This window comes from Ursus arctos, unplaced genomic scaffold, assembly GCF_023065955.2.
Source record: "Ursus arctos isolate Adak ecotype North America unplaced genomic scaffold, UrsArc2.0 scaffold_16, whole genome shotgun sequence".
Classification (NCBI taxonomy): domain Eukaryota; kingdom Metazoa; phylum Chordata; class Mammalia; order Carnivora; family Ursidae; genus Ursus; species Ursus arctos.
The window spans coordinates 5580099-5602012 of record NW_026622830.1 but is presented as its reverse complement, the minus strand read 5'-3'; the positions used below and the strand labels follow the sequence as shown (position 1 = coordinate 5602012).

Genomic DNA, 21914 nt, shown 5'->3' with positions numbered 1-21914 from the left:
CATAACATGCAATCTGTCCCCATCTCCTTCCGTCACCTCCCCCAGGCGTCACGTCCCTCTCTGGCCGAGCCAGAGATTCCCGTTGCTCTCAACTCCTCTCCCTTGTCTTCACGTCTAACCTGTTGCCAGGTACAGAAGTTTCCACCAGCTAAGCCTATCTGGGACCTGCCCCCTCTTTCCTGGACCCTCACCATGACCCCTTTGCTGCTTCTGTCCTTGACTTCCTGTAGTCCATGCTCCACATACAGCCAGAGGGGTCCTGTTCAGCATAAGTGAGACCACATCTCCCAGCTCAGAGTCCTCCGTGGCTCTCCATGGTCCTGGAAGGAAAAGCCAATGCTATCACTGTGGACTGTGAGGCCCAGACTAGCCTCCTCCCTTTTGGCTGGACACACCAGTCACAGCCCACCACAGGCCCTTTGCACATGCTATAGAGTCCTCTAGTTTCTACCAGCTGAGTCCCTCTTTCAGCTCTCAGCCCAAAAGTTTGAGTTCAAGGAACTTGAAGCCTGCAAGCATTCTGAACCTGATTCAGCCGATAATGAGTGGGCATCAGAGATTTCTGACAGGAGTTTTAGGACCATTCATTCAGAACGTGGGGCAGATCTGAGCTGGGAGAGGCTGGGCGAGGGGAGCGGAGGACAGAGACCAGTGACTGCAGTGTCCACATGGAATGGGGTGAAAGGAAGCATGGTGAGCCGAGCACTTGTGCAGAACCGGATCTGACCCCGGAACCCACCAACTACTCCACGTGGTCGGCCCTTGAGCCCACTACAAGGGCTTTGAAGTGAGATGGGGTTACCCCAATGTGGGGAGGGCACTTGCAGTGGACTTGGGGCCACCTTCTCTGCAACTTCCCTGGGGGTCCCCAAGGGACCTCCTTGGGCGTTTTCCAGTGACTTTGACTTGAAGATTTGCAAATTCCCTTTTTCTGTGGCCCAGGACCCCTGGCCTCTGCCCAGGGAAGAGTTGGGGTTCCCAGGGTCGAGTCAGGTGAGATCCTGCCAGGCGTGTTGGCTTTTCTTACCAGGGACCCGGGCCTGTCCCTCCCCCCGCCTGCTGGGTCTTAGTTTGCAAACACTGGCAAGGGGTCAGGGAGGTCAGCGTGGGGCTCCTGGCTCAGGGGAGACATTGGCTGCCGCTGATAAGGGCTTGGGGGCCGGGCAGGGGCTTGCGGGTGCTGCCAGGGTTATCTGGAGGGCCACTTGCTGCCAGCCCATTTCCTGTCGCTATCGACTTGTGGCAGCCTCTGGGACAGTCCTCGGGAACTTGAAAACAGCCTCCTGGGTCCCAGGTCTGAGGTCTCTGGATGGTGGCAAACTGAGGAGAGAGTTTCCCAAGTCACCGGCTCCAAGCGGAAGGCAGGGCCAGCTACGGCGGCACTGGGGCGGCCAGGACCACAGCCACCAGTGTCGGCCACAGTAATCATAAATAATGACCATGGGCCCAGCCGCTGACCTCTGCGGGGCTGCCCCGGGTCAGGCACAGTGCTGAGTGCTTTACACCGATGGTCTCAGTCACCCTCGAGGTGAACATTCTGGAGGGGGTCTTCCCTGGAGGGGTGGGGCCCTGGCCCCACCCAGGCCAGCAGGGAGAGCTCGGCCTGCCTCCACCTCCCTCTGCGTCTTCGAGAAAGGGGCTATGATCGTCCTCCGAGGGTAGGACTCCCTGCCCCTTCTTTGCCTGTGCTCCTAGCAGCCAGCCAGGGGGCGTGGGCTCAAGGAGGGGCCCCGGGGTCCCCAGCTCCTTCCTCGTCTGTATCTGTCCCATCGCCCCTGGTCCCACACACCCAGAGGGCCAGGCGCGCGCGCATACACACACACGCTTTCTGCTTTTCTCCCCAATCCCCACGTATACACACAGCTAGTCACATACACACTGACACAAACATACACACTCACAGATGTGCACACATACAGATACGCACCACGCAAGTCACACACACACATCTGTATGCTACACACAGATACTCACACCCGCATACACAGGGACACACGCCCGGGCACATGCACACAGGCACACACGTGTGTACACATCCAGACTCACACACAGTTCACATCTGTGCACAGAGTCCCATCATACACATTGCAGATACAGACACATGTGTACACAAGCAGAGACAGACACACAGACGTGCCGGTGGACACACGACCATTCACATGCACGCACGGAGGCACACAAACCCGTCCCCTCCCAGACACGCACACACACCTTCGCTCACACACGCAAAGTGACAAGCCAGAACCGCCCCCACGGTCTGGGGCCCACGTTCAGTGTGTCAGCAGCATCCAGGGTTTTGAGGGGCTCACAGGTTGGACCCGCTGGGGAAGAGGGACGAGGGCCGTGAGCCAGGCCCCGCGGCTCAGAGGGTACGGGCGGGATGCGGAGGTGGCGGGGCCTGGGGTCGGGGGATGGCGGGCCGTGACTGGGTGGTTGAGTCCCCCAGGGGGCAGGCCCCGGCCAGCCTGGCGGAGAGGAGAAGGGAGCGAAGGTTTGCCTTGGGGGCAGGAAGGGAAGGGTGGGAAGTGCCCAGGGCTGTGGCTGCAGACACAGGACGTCACGGGCACCCGTGTCCTCCTGGTGCACCCGAAGTCTTCCAACTGCCACCGTCCGCCGCCCCGCTCTTGTCCTCTGGCCTCAGGGGAATGAGCCCCTGGGAATGGCCCCAAGCAGAGCTGGGTGGGAGTTGGGCGAGCACCCCTCTCATTCACCCCTGGGGGTTGCGGATAACTCGGGGTGCGTGTTCCTCGGTGGGATGGTCCGATGGCCCACAGCAATGATCCATGACACATCCTTCCTGTTCCCTCCCACCTCGTCCCCACTCTGTGCTGGGCTTCCTGGGGTCGTGTCCCTAGCAAAGCGCGTCTCGCGGGGCACCTGCCCAGCCAGCTGAGCATGATCACAATCCCCGTGGTGGGGAGCAGAGCCCCTTGATCCAGCTATGCCTGAAGCTAGGTCCTGGGCTTTTCTGTTATAAGAGCTACTAAATTCTGCCTTTTCCATAAGCCTATTTAATTTTGTTTTTCTGTCCCTTGCGACCAAGACTGGGGACATAAATAGTTTCAACGGGCTTACGTACTCAGGCCTGGGCAGTGCTGAAAATACCTTGGCTCCCTGCTCCCCACTGGCCCTTTGGGCAGGTCCTGTCCTCCCCTTTCTACAGGCGGAGACAGGTGCAGAGACGTTCCCCTGGCCAGTTCGTGTGCAGGTCTCATCCTCCTCTGGAGGATGCCCCGGGCGGGAGAGGCCCACCTGGACTTCAGGGAATGTGGCTGCCACATGGGCCGTGTGGGATTCCAGCTACGGGGTTGGGGGGGGGGCACTTCCTTTACTGGTTAGAGCCTCATTATCCCACTTTCCAGATGAGCAAACTGAGGGCCACAGAGGAGAAAAGGAGAAAAGGGCTTCTCTGAGACCGCTGGGTTATTGCTCCCACTCTGGGGGTATAATCACTAAGGGACAGGCTGGGTATGGGGGCACACGATGTCACCTCCACACTACTTTGCCCTCGACACCTGCGGTGGGAGTGGGGCTCACCTAGCCAGCCCCTGGCATCTCTGGTCCTCAGTTTCTTGCACAGATGAGATGACCCCTAGGCGGCACCTGCAGGTCCTGCCTGCCCAGTGTCTACCCCCTTCCTCAGGGAATATCCCTTGGTTTTTCCTTTGAGGAGCTGGCCTACCTCACCCTTGAGCCACCCCCAGCTCAGCTCCCCAGCCCAGAGCATCAGCACATTCTACTCCCCTGGCCCCAGTGATTGGCTCCTAGGGATAGGCATGTGACCCAGTTTGGGTCAATGAGAGTCAGTCTTGGACTTCTGCTAGAACTCTTGGGGGGAAGGAAGCTCTTTCTGCCCGGAAGCCAGGCTGAGAGCGGATAAGCCTGGAGCTGCTGGGAGGAGGGGAGGATGGAGAGGGACAATTTGAGCTTATGGAGACACTGCCTGAGAAGGAAGCCAGTACGAGGGCAAGTAGAGCTGTGAAGTGGAGAGGATACAGGGTCTTGGTGATACCTTTGGGGGCCCCTTGATCCAGCTATGCCTGAAGCTGGATCCTGGACTTTTCTGTTATAAGAGCTACTAAATTCCACCTTTTCCATAAGCCTATTTAATTTTGTTTTTCTGTCTCTTGCGACCAAGACTCTGGACATATATAGTTTCAATGGGCTTACATTATTTAGAATTAGATTGAGGGACATACATAGGAAAACACAAAATAACAGTGGTTCTTAGCCAGTTACAAGTTCATTTTCTCCCCAGTCATATAAAAATCTGAAGCAGGCAATCCAGAGCTTCAGTGACAGCTCCATAGTCACCAGGAACTCATGCTCCTTCTAACATCCCATTACACTATTTTAGTGCATGGCTTCCTTTCTCAAGACCATCTCATGGTACAAAATGGTTGCAGTATCTCCAGCATCATGTCCAAGTTCCAAGCAGCAAAAGGAAGAAGAGGAAGGTGAAAGGTGTACCTCAAGCTGAGACTTCCCTGGGAGACTTCCCAGAAGTTGCTTAGCATATGCTCTTCTTCCGTCTCATTGTTCAGAACTTAGTCATGGGCCATACCTAACTGAGAGGGAGGCTGGGGAATATAGGTGTTTAGTTGGGTGTAGAGCCACCTGGAGACAGGGAGCCTTCTGTTATTGAGGAAGAAGTCAGAATGTCCCTTAGTAGTAGACGATTTGCAGTTTCTGTCTCGGGCTCTTCCAGCAATAATGCTGTGGGTCCGGGGGAATCACGGTCCCACGGGGATTTGTGAAGACGGTCACCGTCAGCCTGTGCTCTCTGTCTCCACCTTCACACTGGCCAGCGGGGTTGGACCTACCACCATTTTGTGCCCATTTCACACACGGGGAAACCGAGGCTCAGAGTGCTCACGGAACTTGCCTGAGGTCACCTGGTTCCCTGGGGGCAGTTCAGGGGTGACAGCTGAACTTCTTCCTCATTGATGTGTTCAAGTTTGGTGAATAGTCCTCCCAGGGCATGTCACGCTCGAGCGGGACTTGAGACCCAAAGTGCTTTCGCATGGGGAGTCCTTGCGTGGGTGGGGTTCTGGGTCCGGCGCTGCCCCAAGGTGCATCTGATATTCTCCCGTGTGCTGTCTCATTTGCCCACTGCCAGAACCCGCCCACGCGGAGTGGGTTACTAGCCCCATTTAATGGAAGGGAAGACTGAGGCTCAGAGGGGCAAGGTGGCGTGGTTGGAAATGGCTGCTCCAGGCTCAGGTGGGTGTGCCTGGCTCCGAGGCTGTGTTGCTGGCCTCTGCTATGCGGCCTCCAGGAGCTTGCGGTGGGACATCTTGGCCAGGGCTCCCACCGGCCCCCTCTGCCCCGCACCCCTCTTCCCCGCAGGCCGTCAAGGCGTGGCACAAAAGGCCAGGTGCTCGGGCCCCTCCGGCTCTGCCACTGTCTTGTCGCTGCCTGTCCTTGGGTGATGGCTGGGTCACGGTTACATCGCCTGCACGTGGGGCCATCACCGTGGCCGCCCTCCGCGGGGCCACGGCAAGGATGAAAGGAGGCCACGCACTGCAGGCCTGGTTGGAGTAGGCACAGCGTGCGGGGTGGCACTCCCAGAGCTCCCAGCCCCTGCGCCCGCAGGGGAGCCAGGCAAGCAGTTGAGGGCTGAGGCGAGAGAAAACCACCCTAATTCCTTCTGATGAAGCCGCCGCCTGCCTCTCCGCGTCCCACCTGCGGACCAAGGATCCCATGTTTCCCGTCCAAGGAGAAAGCCACCCCCAGGGCGTTTTCGTCTCTCACCCTGGAACTGGGGTCATCCTCGGAGCCCCAGGACCCATGAGAACTGATATTTATTGAACGCTTTCCATGACTTTGTGTCTCTTCTTTCCCTGAACCCTGCCAGCCGCCTGGGGGAGGTTGACTGCGCCCCGTTCACAGATGGGGAAACCAAGGCTGGGAAGGCGGGGTGGACGCAGCCACCTGGGCAAGGCCAGAGAGCTGGTGCGCGGCAGAGCCAGGATTCGGACCCAAGATCCCGCCGCTGGCGGTCACGCCACCCTGCCCTGGGGCCCGAGCCCGGTTCTTCCGCGTCCTCACCCCATAGCCAGCTTGGGCGTGTGGCCTTCCACGCTCCCTGCCCTGGCTGCTGAATCACACTTGTGTTTGTGCCGCAGAGACGTAAACACCAAACTGGGAGCCCCGGGGTTGGGGACCATCCAAACCCAGCCAGAATGACAGGGGCAGCTGCCCGGAGGCTCTGGGGCTGGGTGTCTGCACAGGGCACAGCCTGGAGTGGGCACCTGGCCCTGCAGATACCTCCTGGGCCTCCTGCTGGGGCCGATAAGTGCCTGGCTCTGCTTATCAGCCCCGCTCCCTTGCCTGCTCTACCCGAAGCCCGATGCCTGCGTCGGGGTGCACAGCGGCCTGGCCGTCGATGATGGGGTGAACTTCCCCAAGCCCGGCCCACCGGACCCCTGAGCTCAGTGCATCAGAGACAGCTGAGTTGTCTCTCGCTGCTTCCGGGTGCCGCCTGCTGGCTTCCCTGCTCCCGTGACGGGGGCATTTTTAGAGAAATTAAAACTAAAGCTATTTTTTTTCTAAGTTATAAAATTCACACGGTTGGGGGGGAATTCTGAAAGAAATGTATTAAGATAATCTCCATAGATGTATGAACATGGGAGGAAGGAAACAGGGCAGATGTTCATGGCAACAGGACTGCAAGAGAGCCTTCCTTTGTTCTTCTCGAGGTTCTGTATTCCTTACAGCTGAGTAATGGGCATCAGAAAGCGAACTTTGGCTGTACAGACTCCAGATACCAACGGGGAGGGGTGCTTTCTGCAGCTGTCAGCAGCTCATGTTGCTCTGGGCTCCCTGATGAGCCCGGGCTGGGGGGGGCAGCGGCTCTTCTTACCCCCTCCTGTCTCTTGTCTATGGCAACCTACTCGATTTTCTAAGAAGGTAATTCACAGAATGTGCTGTTGCCTGGCATAGAACCTTCTGTGGCTCCCTACTGCCCTGGAATAAAATCCCGGTTCCTTGTCTCAGCTTCCATGGCTGGCGTGAGCCGGCCCCGCCAGCTCTCAGGTGCCTCTCTCAAGAGCCACTCTCCCACCAGATGTCCTGCTCTGGCTCCTTCTTGCCCCTTAGCCTGAGCTCCAAAGTCACCAGGTGTCAGCTCAGAGGTCACCCCCGCTCCCAACCCCCAGATACCTTCCTGGGTCTCCTTGTCTAAGCTGCTTCCCCCACCCCCATCCCTGTTCTCTCTCATTTTTCTTTTATTTTCTTTTTTTTTTTTAAGATTTTATTTATTTACTTGACACAGAGAGAGACAGCCAGCGAGAGAGGGAACACAAGCAGGGGGAGTGGGAGAGGAAGAAGCAGGCTCCCGGTGGAGAAGCCTGATGCGGGGCTCGATCCCAAGACTCCAGGATCACGCTCTGAGCTGAAGGCAGACGCTTAATGACTGAGCCACCCAGGCGCCCCTTCTTTTCTTTTTTTCCTGAACGGCTGTCTCTTTTTCTGTTGCCCCCATCTGGGACAAGGGCCTGCGCCCAGCCTCAGAGCGTCCTGGGTGTGATTCTGGGCTGCCTCTAGCTCCTCCTTGGAGCTGGCTGGGGTCTCTGGGCAGCGTTCCTCCAACACCCCCACTCCTGGAGTGTAGGCCTTGACCCTGACCGACCCTAGGCCTCCCACGACCCAGGAGACCCATCCCGTGCTGCTGGGACCCCGTCGCTGACCAGCGGGCAGCCTGAACTCTCCTGGGCAAAGGCAGAGGTGAACACTGCAGGAGGCTGCTTGGCTCCCACAGGCCCCGGCTGAGCGAATGGCTTGTGCACAAGGCCGCCACCCTGAATCTCAAGCTGAGCTTTGCTAGAAGCCTCCAGGGTAACAAGGGGTGTGGGCCAGCTGTGCTCCTCGTCCTGGGGCGGGTGGGCCGGAGAGTCCTGCCTTGACTGAGCTCCTAGCTTGTGCCAGTTCCCGTGCCCGCCGCCCAGGGGCATCAGCCACATAACTGTGTGGGATGCACGTACCCCGTCCCCATTTTGCAGACACAGAAACTGAGACTCCAAGTAGCTGGGGAGCTTGCCTGAGTCCACACAGCCAGTCGCTGGCAGACACCAAAGCCAGCCCCTTCACCTGCTGCTGGGCTCTCCACTGGAGGGAGCAGTGATGTGAAGTACGGTGCAGCCACGAAGAGCCATGAGATGGGGGTGCATTTCTTGCCTTGGAGAAATGCTTATGGAGCACTGCGGGAAGGAAAGGGCAGCGACCAACGGAAGCTTCTCTGGCAGCCCTGGGCCCACCTCCCCTACAGCAACGATTAAACACGCTCTCCAGTTTACCGTTGTCCCCGGCCCGCCTTACTGTGCCCTCACCAAGCTCTGGGGTGTTTTTGTTTGTCGGTAGAAGCCACGGGAGAGAGTCAAGTGGGGGACAAAGGCAGAGGCCGCACCAGGCACACACATGTTTTATACTAGAGGACATTCAGACATTAAGCCCTGAATGGATGGAGGGAGGGACAGATGGGTGGATGGAAGAAAGGATGGACAGACTGAGAGACGGGGAGGGAGGGATGAATGCTAGGGTAGAGGGATGGAGAGACAGATGGAGTGATGGATGGAGGGATAGATAGACTGCCAACCCTCATCCCCAACCCCACAAAGTCCGCTTTGCCTCAGGAGCTGGTTTAGTGCAAGGGTTAGCGATTCAAGAGTTTGGAATCAGACAGACTCGAGCTTGAATTTGAGTCCCTTTCCATACAAGCTGTGTGAACTTGGGCAAGTCACTCACCCCGTCTGATCCTCCATTTTCCCATCAATTAAAAGAATGGAGAGTACTAGCTCGTAGTGGGAAGAGCACGTAGGGCCAGGTTTGAGGGAGGAGCCCCGGGGTGGGGGGCAGTCCTTGGTTTCTAACCATGCTGCTCCCGCCACCCTGCCCGTGCTGTCCCGAGAAAACAGGTCGGTCTCCGGGGACACTCAGTGCTCCCCACCCCTCCAGTTCGAGGAGCTCAGGTTCTCACTGGACCAACACCAGTCGCATCGTTTGCTTGTTGCCTCCAACCCCAGGGGGACAGGCGTGAGCCGCCGGACACATGGTCTGCGCTCAGGTTCTGTCTAGAAGCAGAAGGGCCCTCGCAGCCCCGTCCCAGCGCAATCCCTGTTATCAGGACCCCAGTCCTGGCTGTGCCTTAGCACCTGGCTCTGAGAGCTTCTCAGAACAACCCTGCACGGGCCCCACCCGGGATCCCCGTCTCCTGGAGCAGGGCCTGGGCCTGGGTATGTTTTCAAGAGCTTCTAGATGATTCTAGCGTGAAGTTTGGCCTAAGAACCACCGTATTTAGTTCTTTCCAATTTTTTTATGTTTCCACGTGGCTGTTTTTTCTGTTTTTCTATTTAATTTGTTCGGAGATTAGAAAAGACTCTGCTTTCTGTAGTTAGAGGAAGAATTCAAATGTGTTTCCTTTTTAGGGTCTTGATGGTTCAGTTTAGAAAATATTTTTGGGGAATCCTCTCGGAATATAGCTGGTTAGAGCAGGGGAGATGCGGGCCTCTGTCTTTTTCCTTTATGTGGCTCTTAAGTCCTCCCTGAGGGTAGCGTGGGGCTGACTTCCAGCACAACTTAATAACACCTAGTGCAGGGCGCCTGGGCGGCTCAGTGGGTTGAACTTCTGACTTGATTTCGGCTCAGGTCATGATCTCAGGGTCGTGAGATCGAGGCCTGTGTCAGGCTCCCTGCTCCACGCGGCGTCTGCTTGAGATTCTCTCGCTCCCTCTCTCTCTGCCCTTCCCCCATCTTGTGTGCTCTCTCTCTCTCAAATAAATACATAAAATCTTAAAAAAAAGAGAATAAAACTAAGTGTAAATCAAAGCAAAAAAGTAAGATTCCACTTCACACCCTTAGAATAGCTGGAATGAAAAGCTGGACAATACCACATGGTGGTGGGTGTTGGTGGGTGTTGGTAGGTTGGCAAGTATTGACAGGTTTTTGGGTGTTGGTGGGTGTTGGTAAGTTGGTAGGTGTTGGTAGGTGTTGGTTAGGTATTGGTAGGTGTTGGTTAGTTGGTAGGTGTTGGTAGGTGTTGGTTAGGTATTGGTAGGTGTTGGTTAGTTGGTAGGTGTTGGTAGGGGTTGCTAAGTTGGTGGGTGTTGGTGGGTGAGAATGTCGAGGAGTTGGAAGTCTACTGGTGGGAATGTCAGATGGAAGACAGCCTGGCGGGGCTTCAGATGATTAAACATAGAGCTGCCACATGACCCAGAAATTCCACCCCCAGGTGTCCACCCGAGACGAGTAAAAGCAAACAGCCACACACGGTCTCGTCCCTGAGTGCTCACTGCAGCGCTGTTCGTAGTAGTCAAAAAGCGGAAAGGACCCAAATGTCCATCAGTTGAGACATGGGTGAGCACCTGTGGTCTAGCCATACACTATTTGGCCATGAAAAGGGATGAAATTCTGATAGATGCTGCAACAGAGATGGACTTTGAGGACGCGGCGCTAAATGAAAGAAGCCCGTCGCGGGGGCCCGTCTTGTGCGCTCCTATTCCCACGAAGTGTCCAGGATGGGCGAGTCCATACAGACGGCGAGTGGTGTAGTGGTTGCCGGGGGGCTGAGGGGTGCAGGGGGGCACCTGGGCTGGGGGTGCAGGGGGAGGGAGGGGGGTGCCCGCCGCTCACCAGACACACCTCACCAAGCAGCTCTTTGGAAACCAGCAAGGCAGTGGCTCTGGAAAAATGAGGAAAGACTAAAGAATATTCCAGAAACGAACAGCAGAAATCACCACGGGAAAACCCAGAACTCTGGGGCCCTCCCTGCCTGATCTATACTTGCATGTGACTCCTGTTTCGGATAACGTGTTGGATAGTCACCCCATCCTTCTTGTTGTTTGTACCCAAAATCTCTGTTTGGCTGGCATCATAGGGTAGCGGTGGTGACCTGGGGCAGGGTCAGCCCTCAACAGGGAGTGGGCTACCGTGCTGGGCTGTGTCCCCAGGTCACACAGGGAGGGAGGCGGCCAGCTTCACAGCACTGGGGAGGGGTCCAGCCCTCTCCCAGGCCTCCACCCACACTCACCCCCACCCCAGCCTCTGGCTCTATGGCCTGTGGGTGGACACTGGGACCAACTCGTCCCCCAACCATCAGGTGTAACCCCAGGGGGTCAGGGATGGGGGGCCGGGGTGCTGATGGAAGGTGCCTTCAGGGAATTCAGGGCAGGTTGAGGGGCTGTGTCTGGCGAATATGAACTTTCCTTCTTACTTTATTCTTTGTTTGAACATGGTGCCACAAATGCATGGTGCTTCTGCAATTATTAAAAAAACAGATTAAAAACAAATATAATCTCACAGAAGTCTGCCAAGTACAATGAGAAATTCCCTCTGATGCCACCCCCAGGAGGTCACATTTGTCTTTGTCCCTCCAGATTTCTGTCCTAGGACAGGGTGACGCAGCCACCAATACTCTCTAGTGGGACCTCGCTGTTTGGCAGCTTGCTTTTCCGCTCCCCTTCGTGGAACACGGCCCGCTTGTCGGCTCTGTGTTCCGTGATCTATACTGATATGTATTAGCACCTGCTGTGTAGACGTTCTTCTAGGCTCTGCGGACGTGGCAGGGAGCAAAGTGGACAAATCCCTGCCCCTGTGAGGCTTCCAGTTTCCTGGGAGAGATGGACAGTCAACAAGGAAGCAAACACCAAGATCACTACATGGGATTCCTGGGTGGCTCAGTAGGTTACGTGTCTGCTTTCGGCTCAGGTCATGACCCCAGGGTCCTGGGATCGAGCCCCATCGGGTTCCCTGCTCAGCGGGGAGTCTACTTCTCCCTCTGCCCTTCCTGCCTGCTCATGCTCTCTCTCTCTCAAATAAATAAATTAATTGCAAAGACCCTTACGGAAGCAGAAGGGAGCTGGGAAGGAAGTCACGGGGCCTCTGCACGAGCAGAGCGCTCTGCCCCGGGGTGCACTGCCCGCGGGTGCTCATGGGACGTGCCCATCCTCAGCCCCCTCCCCTCACTCTGCACCCTGCTGGCCCGCCTCCCCCAGCGCGCCGGTCAGGGCTAGGCGTCTCAGGGTTTCTTTGCGCAATGAACACCTGCCTCCCGCCTTGGACTGGGAGCTGGGGGGGATCGGAGCGCGTCGGACCGACTGTGAACCCGCCACCCGTGCGGGGCACACGGCAGGGTGACTCAGTATACTTGCTGAACATATGGATTCTACAGATTGTCCACGAAATAATCGTCCAAGCTGAGAAGTCACCTGAGCAGCGAGGGGTGCGTCTTCAGGAGAAAGTTCACGGGGTACCCTGACCCCAGGCTCGGGGCCCGGCCGGCCGCTGACCTGGGAAAGGCCCGCAGGAATCCAGGCTCCGGGGAAAGGAGGGGAGCTGCCTCATCTGGGGGTGAGGGGGACGAGCAGAAGCGCCCCCCCCCCGGACTCTCCTAGGTGATCAGAAGCGTCCATGGGACTGTGGCATGTAGACGCCTCCCACCAGGCTCCTCTTGGGACAGCCTCGCTCTTCTCCGAGGACGTCCGCACTCAGTTCTGACCATATTTGCCTCAGAGCCAAGTGGCCACCCGGTGGGGCCGTGGTATAAATATCAGTTTATTTACTCTGTGTCCCAGTAAAGCATGCTTCTCGGTAACGAAAGGCTTCCCTGCGTGTTCTTGTATAAGTTTGGAAACGCGGCCCCGGGGCAGGAGGCAGTAACACGGGGCTCAGCCTGGGAGAGGTTTGCTGGCGGTTCTAAATCACCTTCACTGGGCTGGCCTGGGGCTCTCCCTCCCAGCCACCCTGCACCAGCCTCCCCACCGGAAAGGAAAACAGCAAATTCCCTGTGAGGTCGGACCTCCCACCTGCCCCCTCATGCAGGGGCTGCTGTGGGCATTTGCCAACTTTCTGTAACTGTGCCCTCGTTTTCCTCTGGGGGACCTGCCCTGGGTTCCAGGTGGTTCCAGATCCTTCAGCTCCTTCTACAAATACCCGAGCTTCTCTTCTGTGCCAGGCACTGGGGGTGCAACAGGAAAAAGATGAGTGTGGGCTAGTGCCCTGACAGGAGCTCGCCTGATCAGGAACACCAGCAAAGAAATCACTGAGTTACAAATTTGTGAAGGAAGCAAACAGGTGAGTGACTAGAGAAGAATCTGGAGGGTCCAGATCAGCGGTAGGTCCAGCACAAGGCTCACTGGACAGAAATTGTTATCAGAGGCAACAGTGGGAAGAACATTCCAGAGACGGTCACAGCACGTGCAAAGGCCCTGAGGTTGGATGTACCCAGCCAGTCTGGAGGGCAGGGAGGCCTGCAAAGCAAGAGCGTGGTCTGGGAACCGAGGTTGAGGTTGGCACAGTGGATAGGGAACTGGGTGGGGACGAATGCATTAAGCCACTCTCCCCAAGCCCCCACCAAATAAAAAATGGGCAGCTGGCATGGCTTCGGCACAGCTTCCTGTGGGTTGGGAGCATGGGGCCTGACTAGGAGCGCTCCCTGGCATCTTTGTTCTCTCCCCTCCCCCGGGCGCCGTTCCCCCATCACCTCTGCATTTGCAATGATGGAGGCCGAGATGAGACCCGTCGCCAGCATGACTTCCGTTCTTGCTTCCGCCTGGCCTCCCAGAATAGCGTTTGACACCTCCCCGAGGTCTCCACCTGCCACTCCTGGCTGTCTCCGCCCACCCTTCCTCCCCGAAGAGGAGGGGAAGTGGCGCTGTTCTCTGGTGGGGACAAGTTGCGGGGATGGTTGGCTTAGTGGGAAGGGAGGGGACAGACAGGTCCCAAGGAGCAGTGAGCCCCATCAGCCTGGCCCCCTCTGCACCCTAGGCCAGTGGTTTCTCCGGCCTCTAGCTATGGGTGGGCCCCTCCTTGCTGTGAATAGTGGTGGCATTTTTATCAGGATAGTTGCACAGCTTCTGTCTACCAGTGTATTGACCGGGCGTCACAGAGGCAAGTCTGTCCCCTCCTGTCCCACACCCAGTTTTCTCCCTGGAGGCCTCCAGCACCTCCAGTTTGGACACACTCGCGTTTTGCACGTCGGTCCATCCATTCTCGCCCATATTCCCTGGAATACGTCTTGAAGGGCTCCCACTCAGCCCCCGCAGGGTTTGCTCTGGCCTCCTTGCCAGCCGCGGGGTGTCCAGCCGTGTGGGTGGTGCGTCTCTGTCGCCGGTGCCCTGGGATGCAGATGGAAGGGGAGGACGAATCCCTTCAGACAAGCCGCCTGTGCCTGTGTCTGCCATGGTCCGGTAGGCGAGCACCTGCTGGGACCTCACCTGTGCACTTTCTCTGTCCTGGCTCAGCCCTGCCAGACGGGCACATGGAAGAGCACGTTTGGGGACTAAGGGCCACGCTTTTAAAATTCATTTTCTAAATTCAGTTACCCGGCAGGAACCTGCCCCCTGCTCCCCCAAATGGTTTCCTGGGTGTCTTCTGGGGTGTCTAAGGGGGCTCGTGTATGCCTCAAACCAAGCTTGGAGATTGTAGAGACTTCCCTGTTCTTCTTTTTCCTGCTTTGCTCTCAACTGCTCATGCCTGCCGCCCCCAGGTTCCTGAAAAAAGCTGCCTGCTGCCCCTGTCCCCAGACTCTAGGGCCGTGCCCAGGTTTTGGCCAGCAGGTGCGTGCAGCGCTCCAGCCTGTGAGCTGCCGAGGGCCTCAGGGCGGGGCTGAGACTCTATCACCAGCCCCAACCCCTCCCTTCAAATAAATACATATGTAAATCCTTTCTCCATTTATTTAGTGAACAAGTACCAAATACAAGGTCCTAGTGGGTAAAAGAAACTGTGCAAATCATCACAGGAATAATTATTTAATTTAATAATTAATAATTATTTATTTAATTTCAGGCTGATAAACACCACAGAGATGTGCTGAGCGCCCCAGGTGAGCCTCCGTCTCAGGGCCTTTGCACATGCTATTCCCTTTACCTGGAATTCTCATCCCCAGGTATCCACATGGCTCACTTCTTATCTTGCTCCATTAAAAATTACAGCCCCACGCTCCCTCTCCCTCCCCTGCTCATTTTTCTCTGTAGCTCTCATCACACCTTAAACCTATATTTACCAGTTATTATTGCTGGAACATTCCTTACTTGTCTGTCGATTGCCTGTACCCCTGGGGGAGTGTAGGTCCACAGAGCAGGCATTTTTGCCTATCTTGTTCACTGATCTGTCTCCAGTACCTAGAAAAGTGCCTAATACAGAATAGCCACTGAGTAAGTATTGAATGAATGAGTTACCTAACAGGGCACGTGACCTACTCAGCTCATCGGGGGCTAGGGAAGAGAGCGTCAGGGGACATTTTCCCACCACTGGCGACAGAAGCAGCTTTTGTGGGACCGTCTTTAAGAAAAAGAATATACATACGGTTACGTGTACAGCGTTAGGGCCAGAGACCCAAAGCCAGACTGGCGTCAAGGAAGGGAAAGGCACTCCTGGCAGAAGGAACAGCTTATGGGAAGGCTGGCGGTGACTGAGAGCCAGAGAAAGATGGGGAGAAGGTCAGCGTGGCCACAGCTTTGCAGGGGACCCAAGAGGGGCTGCAGAGCCACTGCGCACTGGCCAGGAAATGACGGGTGTGACACAGCGGCGTCTTGGTTTCTGCGGGATCCCAGGGAGATTGCCCCGACAGATGACCTTCGGGTTCCAGCAGGACAGAGCCCTGGGCCAGCCACCACTTTCCCACTCCTTCCATTGACCAGGTGGAGGGGTGGCCCCAGCTGCAGCCTTCCTGTCAGCCTCCAGGAAGGCGTCTCCCCTGCCTTGGGGTCCCCGCTCACCCCTAACCCACCTGGAAAGATCCCTCGAGGCTGCCTGGGGAGGCTCCCCCTCCTTCCCTCCCCAGGATCCTCTCAGAATAAAAGCTGGGGCCCTGGCTGGGGACATGTGCCCTGGCCCCAAGCCACTGCCAGCCATTTGCATCACAAATGAGACTCAGGCTGTTGGGCTCCAGCCAGCCGGCCTGGTGCTGCCCTCGGTGACTTAAGGACACGATCCAGGATCCAGCTGCTGCTCCCGCTGCCCCCTCCCCCAGCGGCCTCACCACACCCTCCCGGGAGATGCGGGCCCTCCGGCCTGCTCGGGACCTCCTGACCAGCCAGCCCTCCGCAGCAGCCGGCCAAGGAGGGCTCTCGAACGTCAGGGGGCCTCAGCACTTGACGTCTTTCCTCTTAGCTCTCACGCCAGCCCACTTTACAGAGGAGGGATCTGAGGCTCAGAGAGGGGCTTGATATGCCCAAGGCTACTCAGCTAACACCCCACAGAGCGGGGCCTGGAACCCAGGGCGTTCTGCTCTAGAAACTGCGCTGTGAATGAGGCTCGTCTGTGTGGTCACCGTGCAGTGAGCACCAGTGGCTGAGTGACCGTCTAAGCACGGGCCTCTCTCTCCGGCATGATCGGGGGGAGGGGGTGAGCTGCTTGTCCTTCTAGACTCCGAGCCCCGGGCGGTCGGGGCACTGCCCACGCCCACGTACAGTCGTGGCATGCAGCAAAGGCTTAATAAGTGTTTTTGAAGCGAACAATCGAGCAAATCGATCCACAGACTTTGCTTGGAGCCCAGGTTGCGCGTGCTCTCCCCCTGCAGAGGTCGATCATGTCTACCTCGGGGTCCCCAGTGCTGAGCACGTGGTCTGGCCCTCGGTGGGGTGCTGGAAGGTTCTCTGAGGTTCATCGGTGACTTATTTGCCGTGGGCTGGCTGGGGCTCCTGCCTCAGAGCCTGGGAGCCCGGTGCCTAAGGAGGCCCCTGGCTAGCTCCCCTGTCTCTCCCTGGCTTGTTCCCTGGGGTTCTTCCCCATCCCAGGGCCCTTATTCGTGCTGTCTTCCTGCCTGGATGTGTCCCAGCAGTGGCTGCTTTCCCTCCTGTTTAATTGGCTTTGTTGTCACCTCCTCAGAGGGGTGCCTGTGGCTGCCGCATCTGGCTGGAACCCTCCGATAGTCTCTGTCCCTACCCCGTGTGTCTCTGGAGCCCTGAGTGTGCCCTCTGGTTGCTTTTTATTTGTTTTCTTGGGTTGGCCTGTGCCCCTTTCCGAATGAAAGAGGGAGACAGATGCAGACATAGAGAAAAGCAGAACATGTGTGAGAGCGACAGCGTGACTCACGGGCAGAGGCCCGAACAGAAACTGAAAGAAAAGCAGGAACCTCCGGAGTCTCTCAGAGAGACAGGGGAGCAGAGAAAGTGCCATGGGGGGGGGGGGGGGGGAGGCGGGACAGGGGCCGTCCTTCTGGGGTGATAGAGATGTTCCTGGACTCGATCGTGTGACCATTGCACAACCAACGTACACACTCCCAGCCACGGAATTGAGTGTGTAAAAGGGTGCATTTTATGGAATGTAAATTATCTCTCGTTTTAAAACACAAGAGGACGTCGGATAAACCCAAATTAAAGTACAATCTACAAAATACAGGACTGACCCTCTTCAAACACGGCAAGGCCATGAAAGACCAGAAAGGAGAGCAGAGCCTCCCCAGGCTGCCGGAGACGGAGGCCCAGATGACCAAAGGCTTGGGCGTCCCCAAGTAGAAATGGGACGTGAGGGGGGAAACTGGTGGACTCCGAGTAAAGTCTATAGTAAATGGTACTGTGTCGACGTGAATGTCTTGGTTCTGACAGTCGCGCTATTATGTAGGGTGTCGATATTAGGAGAAGCTGGGGCTCAGGGATTTGCACATTTCCTGCAAGTCTAAAATTATTTCAAAATATAAAGCTAAACCAAGAAGACAGAAATGACAGAGAGTGGCAGGGAACAGTGGACTGCCTGTCCTGCTGGCCCAGCAGGGACCACCAGCCCAGGCCTCTGCAAAGTTAAAGCCTGGACTGGGGGGAGGGGCAGGTTGCCCTGCCTGGGGTCGGTTTCCCCATTACCACCAGACAGACTGCTGAAAATTCAGGGTGACACCTCTCGTTCATCTAAGGGGCTCAGCAGTGGTTGGAGCGGCCTCGGGGGCTCCCCTCCACCCACCCGTGGTTGTGTCTGAATGTATCTGTCCCTGCCCCCGCCCTTCACCCCACAGCCCTTTCCCATGAAAGTAGTGAAGTGGCGGCCCCGTGGGACTGTGTCATGTGGGTCCCGGCACAGGACATACAGGTCTAATTTCCATCCCCCTTGCTGGTCTCTGGGCTCCTGGGAGGAAAATGCTTGGTTTTGTTTCCTTGGAACCCAGCCCTGGGCCAGGCATGTAGCAGGTGTTGAATGAATGCCTGTGCATTTCTGAGGCGCCTCGGATGGTAGTGAAAGAGTAGATGCCTTCCAACCCCACGGCTGACAGACTTTTCAAAGTGGTGGAATCTTCCAAGATTGAAAAGGTACGGAGAGCTTCAGAAAAGAATAAAACCACCACCACCGCCACCCAGAATGATTTGGTCACATTAGTGGCTCATCTTTTTTTCTTTAAGAAAGAAAATGTTACAGATACAGCTAAATTCTGCTATAACTCCCACCCCACCCCCCGCCCAGAGCCGGCTTCGGCAGGGAGAGAAGGTGGGAGGGAGCCTCAGCCTCCTGCCCGGGTCTTGACGCAAATCCGAATGGCGTTGTTTCGTGCGTGCCGGTCTAACCTGAGTGGGAGCCGCCTCGTGCTGCGGGCCGTGCTCTGATGTTGTGTTTTCCGCTCCACGGCAGGTTGAGGTCCGCTGATGCTGGCTGTGCAGAGGGATCCATCCTTGTAAGGAGCAGCTCCCCACCCCCTCCCGTCCCCGGGGACCTACCCCAGCCCTCACATCACAGGTGTGTGGCCTGGGCAGTCACGCGGGGCTCAGAAGGGCCCTGTACCGGGTTTAACGCTTTGCTGTCTTCATCTTGAAATTCTTCCTTTCTTTTGAGCAAGGGGCCCCACGTTCTCATTTTGACTGGGCCTTGCCGATCTGATGCCACGGAGCACTGATGGAGTCCTCCTCCTGCACCAGACCCTGTCCGTGGCCAGTTGGTGGCATGAACCTCACCACTGATCCTCCCCAAGACTCTCTGAAAGGCGCGGTTCCCATCAACCCATTCTGCAGATGGGGAAACTGAGGTTCAGAGAGCTCCTGATGCTGGTGCCCCTGCCTGAACCACCATGGGACAGCTCCTTTGAAGATCAAATCTGGCCCAGGTCCCTTTCTCTTAAACCAAGGTGCAGAGCGGGTAGGGCTCGCTCACGTGGACATGCCCCTGGGAGGCAGAGCCAGCTTCCGGGCCACCCATCAGCCGGGAGCTCGAGGCCCCCCGGCCTGGCGGCTGAATTCATTTCACACATTTCCTCTCCCCCTGAGGACTGTCTCAGTGAACAAACCCCAGGGTGTTAATCAGAGCAGCCACTTCCTCTCAGACCTGCCTGCTATAATTAGACGCTAGGCCTCACCATCTGAGCCAGGCCCCGGCTGAAGAGGGCCGGGCCTGCGGCTGCTTCCGGCCCACAGGTTTCCACGCTCTTCCCCAAGCACCCCAGAAAGCCTGGGGGCAGGGGTGTGTGCGGGGAGGGGCAGGTGCTCAGGGCCCGAGGCCCATGGAAGGGGCCCTCTCTGGCTTCCCTACCTTCGCAGCCGTGGGGGCAGACAGGATCCATTTCTAGAAGCCGAGAGAAGCCCGTCCATCTCATAAGTTCACTTGTGGAACTCGGGTTTCCCGAGTGTCTTCTGTGCGCCTGGAGCTGTGCTGGGTGAATGAGACACACAGACCCCTGTCCCATGGACCTGGGACAGAAACAAATGTCCCGTGGACCTGGGACAGAAACAAACGCATCCACAAATGAAAAACAGAAGCAGAGTGACTTAAGAAATGGCAACGAGGCTGATAAATGAGGGAGACAGATGGAGAAGGGTGATGGGCGGGGTCACTCCAGCAGCATGGTCAGGGCCCCAAGGGTATGAAGGCCCTGGGACGGGACAAGAGATTTGAGGATGACCGAAGGCAGAGGGGACAGTGGGTGCCTGGGCTGGAGGTGGGGCAAGCTAGAGAGGGGGTGGCTGGGGTCCTGCAGGGTCCCCCGCTGTGGGCCACCAAGACAGGGCTGGGCTCCAAAGATCGGGAGAAGCCGCCAGACAGCAGACACTAGCTTTGTTTTGTCCAGAGCAGGGGTTCTCTACTGGGGGTGATTCTGCTCCCCAGGGGACACCGGCAGTCGGGAAATGTTTTTGAGGTCACAATGGGGCTGGGGGTGCTCCTGGCATCTAGAGGGTGGAGGTCAGGGACGCTGCTCATCCCCTACAGTGCCCAGAAAGGCCTCAAGTGTCAGTGGCGGGAGGCTGGCCGGGGCGGGAGGGCGGGGGGGAGGGGTGGTGACTAAGCGGAGAGTGGAGGAGGAGGAGGAGGAGAGAGGCGGGGGATTTGCGGTGGACTGGGTGTTGTCTGTGGGCAACAAGCGCACTGCTGAGAAGGAACGTCTAGGGAACGGCTCGTGAGGAGATGTAGGGAGAGGCCTCTGGTGGCAGATGACAAGCAGCAGAGGCTTCCCTGGAAAGCCTTGGGGGGGGGGAGATGGAGGCAGGTGCACAGGCAGGTGGGAAAGGATTTTGAATTTGGGTGTAGAGATGGGATGAAGCTGGAGAGCAGGCAGGGGTCACATCCTCCCTGGCTTCATGGGCTCAGAAGAGGACTCTCACTGACAGCCTCTGAATGCAAAGGTGTTCAGAGCACTGGACGGGGAGTCCAGACACCAGGTTTCAGCTTGAATTGGGGCTAACTGGCCAAGTGACTTTGGAAAACTAACCCTTTGGGGGCCCCAGTTCCCCCTTTGTCCATGCTGCTGTCGTCTTGTCCCCCCAGGGGGCTTCTGGGCAAGGTCAATGAGGTGCTCAGTGTTGGGACCTAGGATGTGGGTGGGATGGGGATGTGACTTGTCATTCTGCTAAGTGTTTAGGAGTGACCCCTGAGAGCTGTAACCTCAAGTCTCAAGTGTGGGTGACCTCCAGGACCCAGGTAGGGGGTTTTTAACCAGCGCAGGCATCATCGCCAAGTGGGCAAGTGTCTGCAGGACTGTTCCAGGGCCATCTCCAACAGCGACCCCATGTGGTGGCAGGATGCCATAACAGCAGTGAAGTTTGGTGGGTGAACAGCTGCACCCACACCTGTTGAGGATGATTTTGGGATCCTTGGATGATTCCAGGTGACGGAGGACCCAAGAAGGAGACCTAGTGTCCTATAGCATCAGGAACCTAAGTGATTGAGGAATAAAGACAGTCATCACCTTATCACAACTTGGAGGGGTTTGTTCTGACCCCCTAGTTTGGAAGGAAAATTTCTTGGGACCCAGGGACTCCTGGGAGCGCGGGCATGAGGGGTACAGGAGGGAAGTTGTCAGAGCTATGGCAATGATGTCGATTACCCTTCTGCCTCAATGACTGGCTTGTTGCTCCAAGAATGCAATCAATTCTTCTGGTCCCCCTTCTCTTCCTCCCCCAGCCTCGGTGCTTGCAGCCCCAGTCCCAGGAAAGGATTTGCTCAGTTGGGGAGGCTCTGAAGACAGTCAGGTGAAGGGAAGGCAGGGAATAGGGTGGGTGGGTAGAGGCTTTCACTGCCATCCCAAGTTACAACCTCTCCCATCTCCCTTTTCTGCTCAGAAGATGCTTCCAATGCGGACGTGAAAGGGACTGTCCAAGATGCAACTTGAGAAGCAGTCAAAGGAGTCCGCCAAACCATTTATCCCTGTGGAAATAATAGATGGCTAACTGTTACACGGAAGAATGCACAGACTTGTAGGCGAAGAAAGAAATGCAGACAAAGCCCCTCTCCATTTTGATCAAATTAGGAAACAATTATAAAGCAGTAAAACCCAGTGCTGGCAGGGATGTGGAGAAAATGACACATCGGCTTGGCTGTTAACACATTCTGATTTGGAAGGTCAACCTCTGTGCAAGAAACAAGTGCTGTGAAAGGCCCCGGCCCTCTGACCCAGCATTTTGTTGTTCGGCAACATGTTTTGGTCCTCAGGGACAAAAGCATTTACAGTTGCCTTATTTAAAAAGGGGGGGCTGCGGGTGGAAAAAACAAAGACCAAAAGCCCCAGA

At 56.8% G+C, this 21914-nt stretch overlaps 1 protein-coding gene across 2 annotated transcripts in view; it reads left to right on the top strand.

The window, feature by feature from the left end:
• Positions 1–21914, top strand: part of RBM38 (RNA binding motif protein 38) — an 84289-nt gene that overhangs the window by 17672 nt on the left and 44703 nt on the right. Inside the window, exon 4 of one of the 2 annotated variants that reach the window (XM_057312459.1) lies at positions 14782–14818. The exons of the other annotated variant lie outside the window; for it this stretch is intronic. Coding sequence (XP_057168442.1) covers positions 14782–14809 — 28 coding nt within the window. The 3' untranslated portion in view covers positions 14810–14818. The remainder of the gene's footprint in view (positions 1–14781; positions 14819–21914) is intronic. 2 annotated transcript variants of the gene reach the window in all.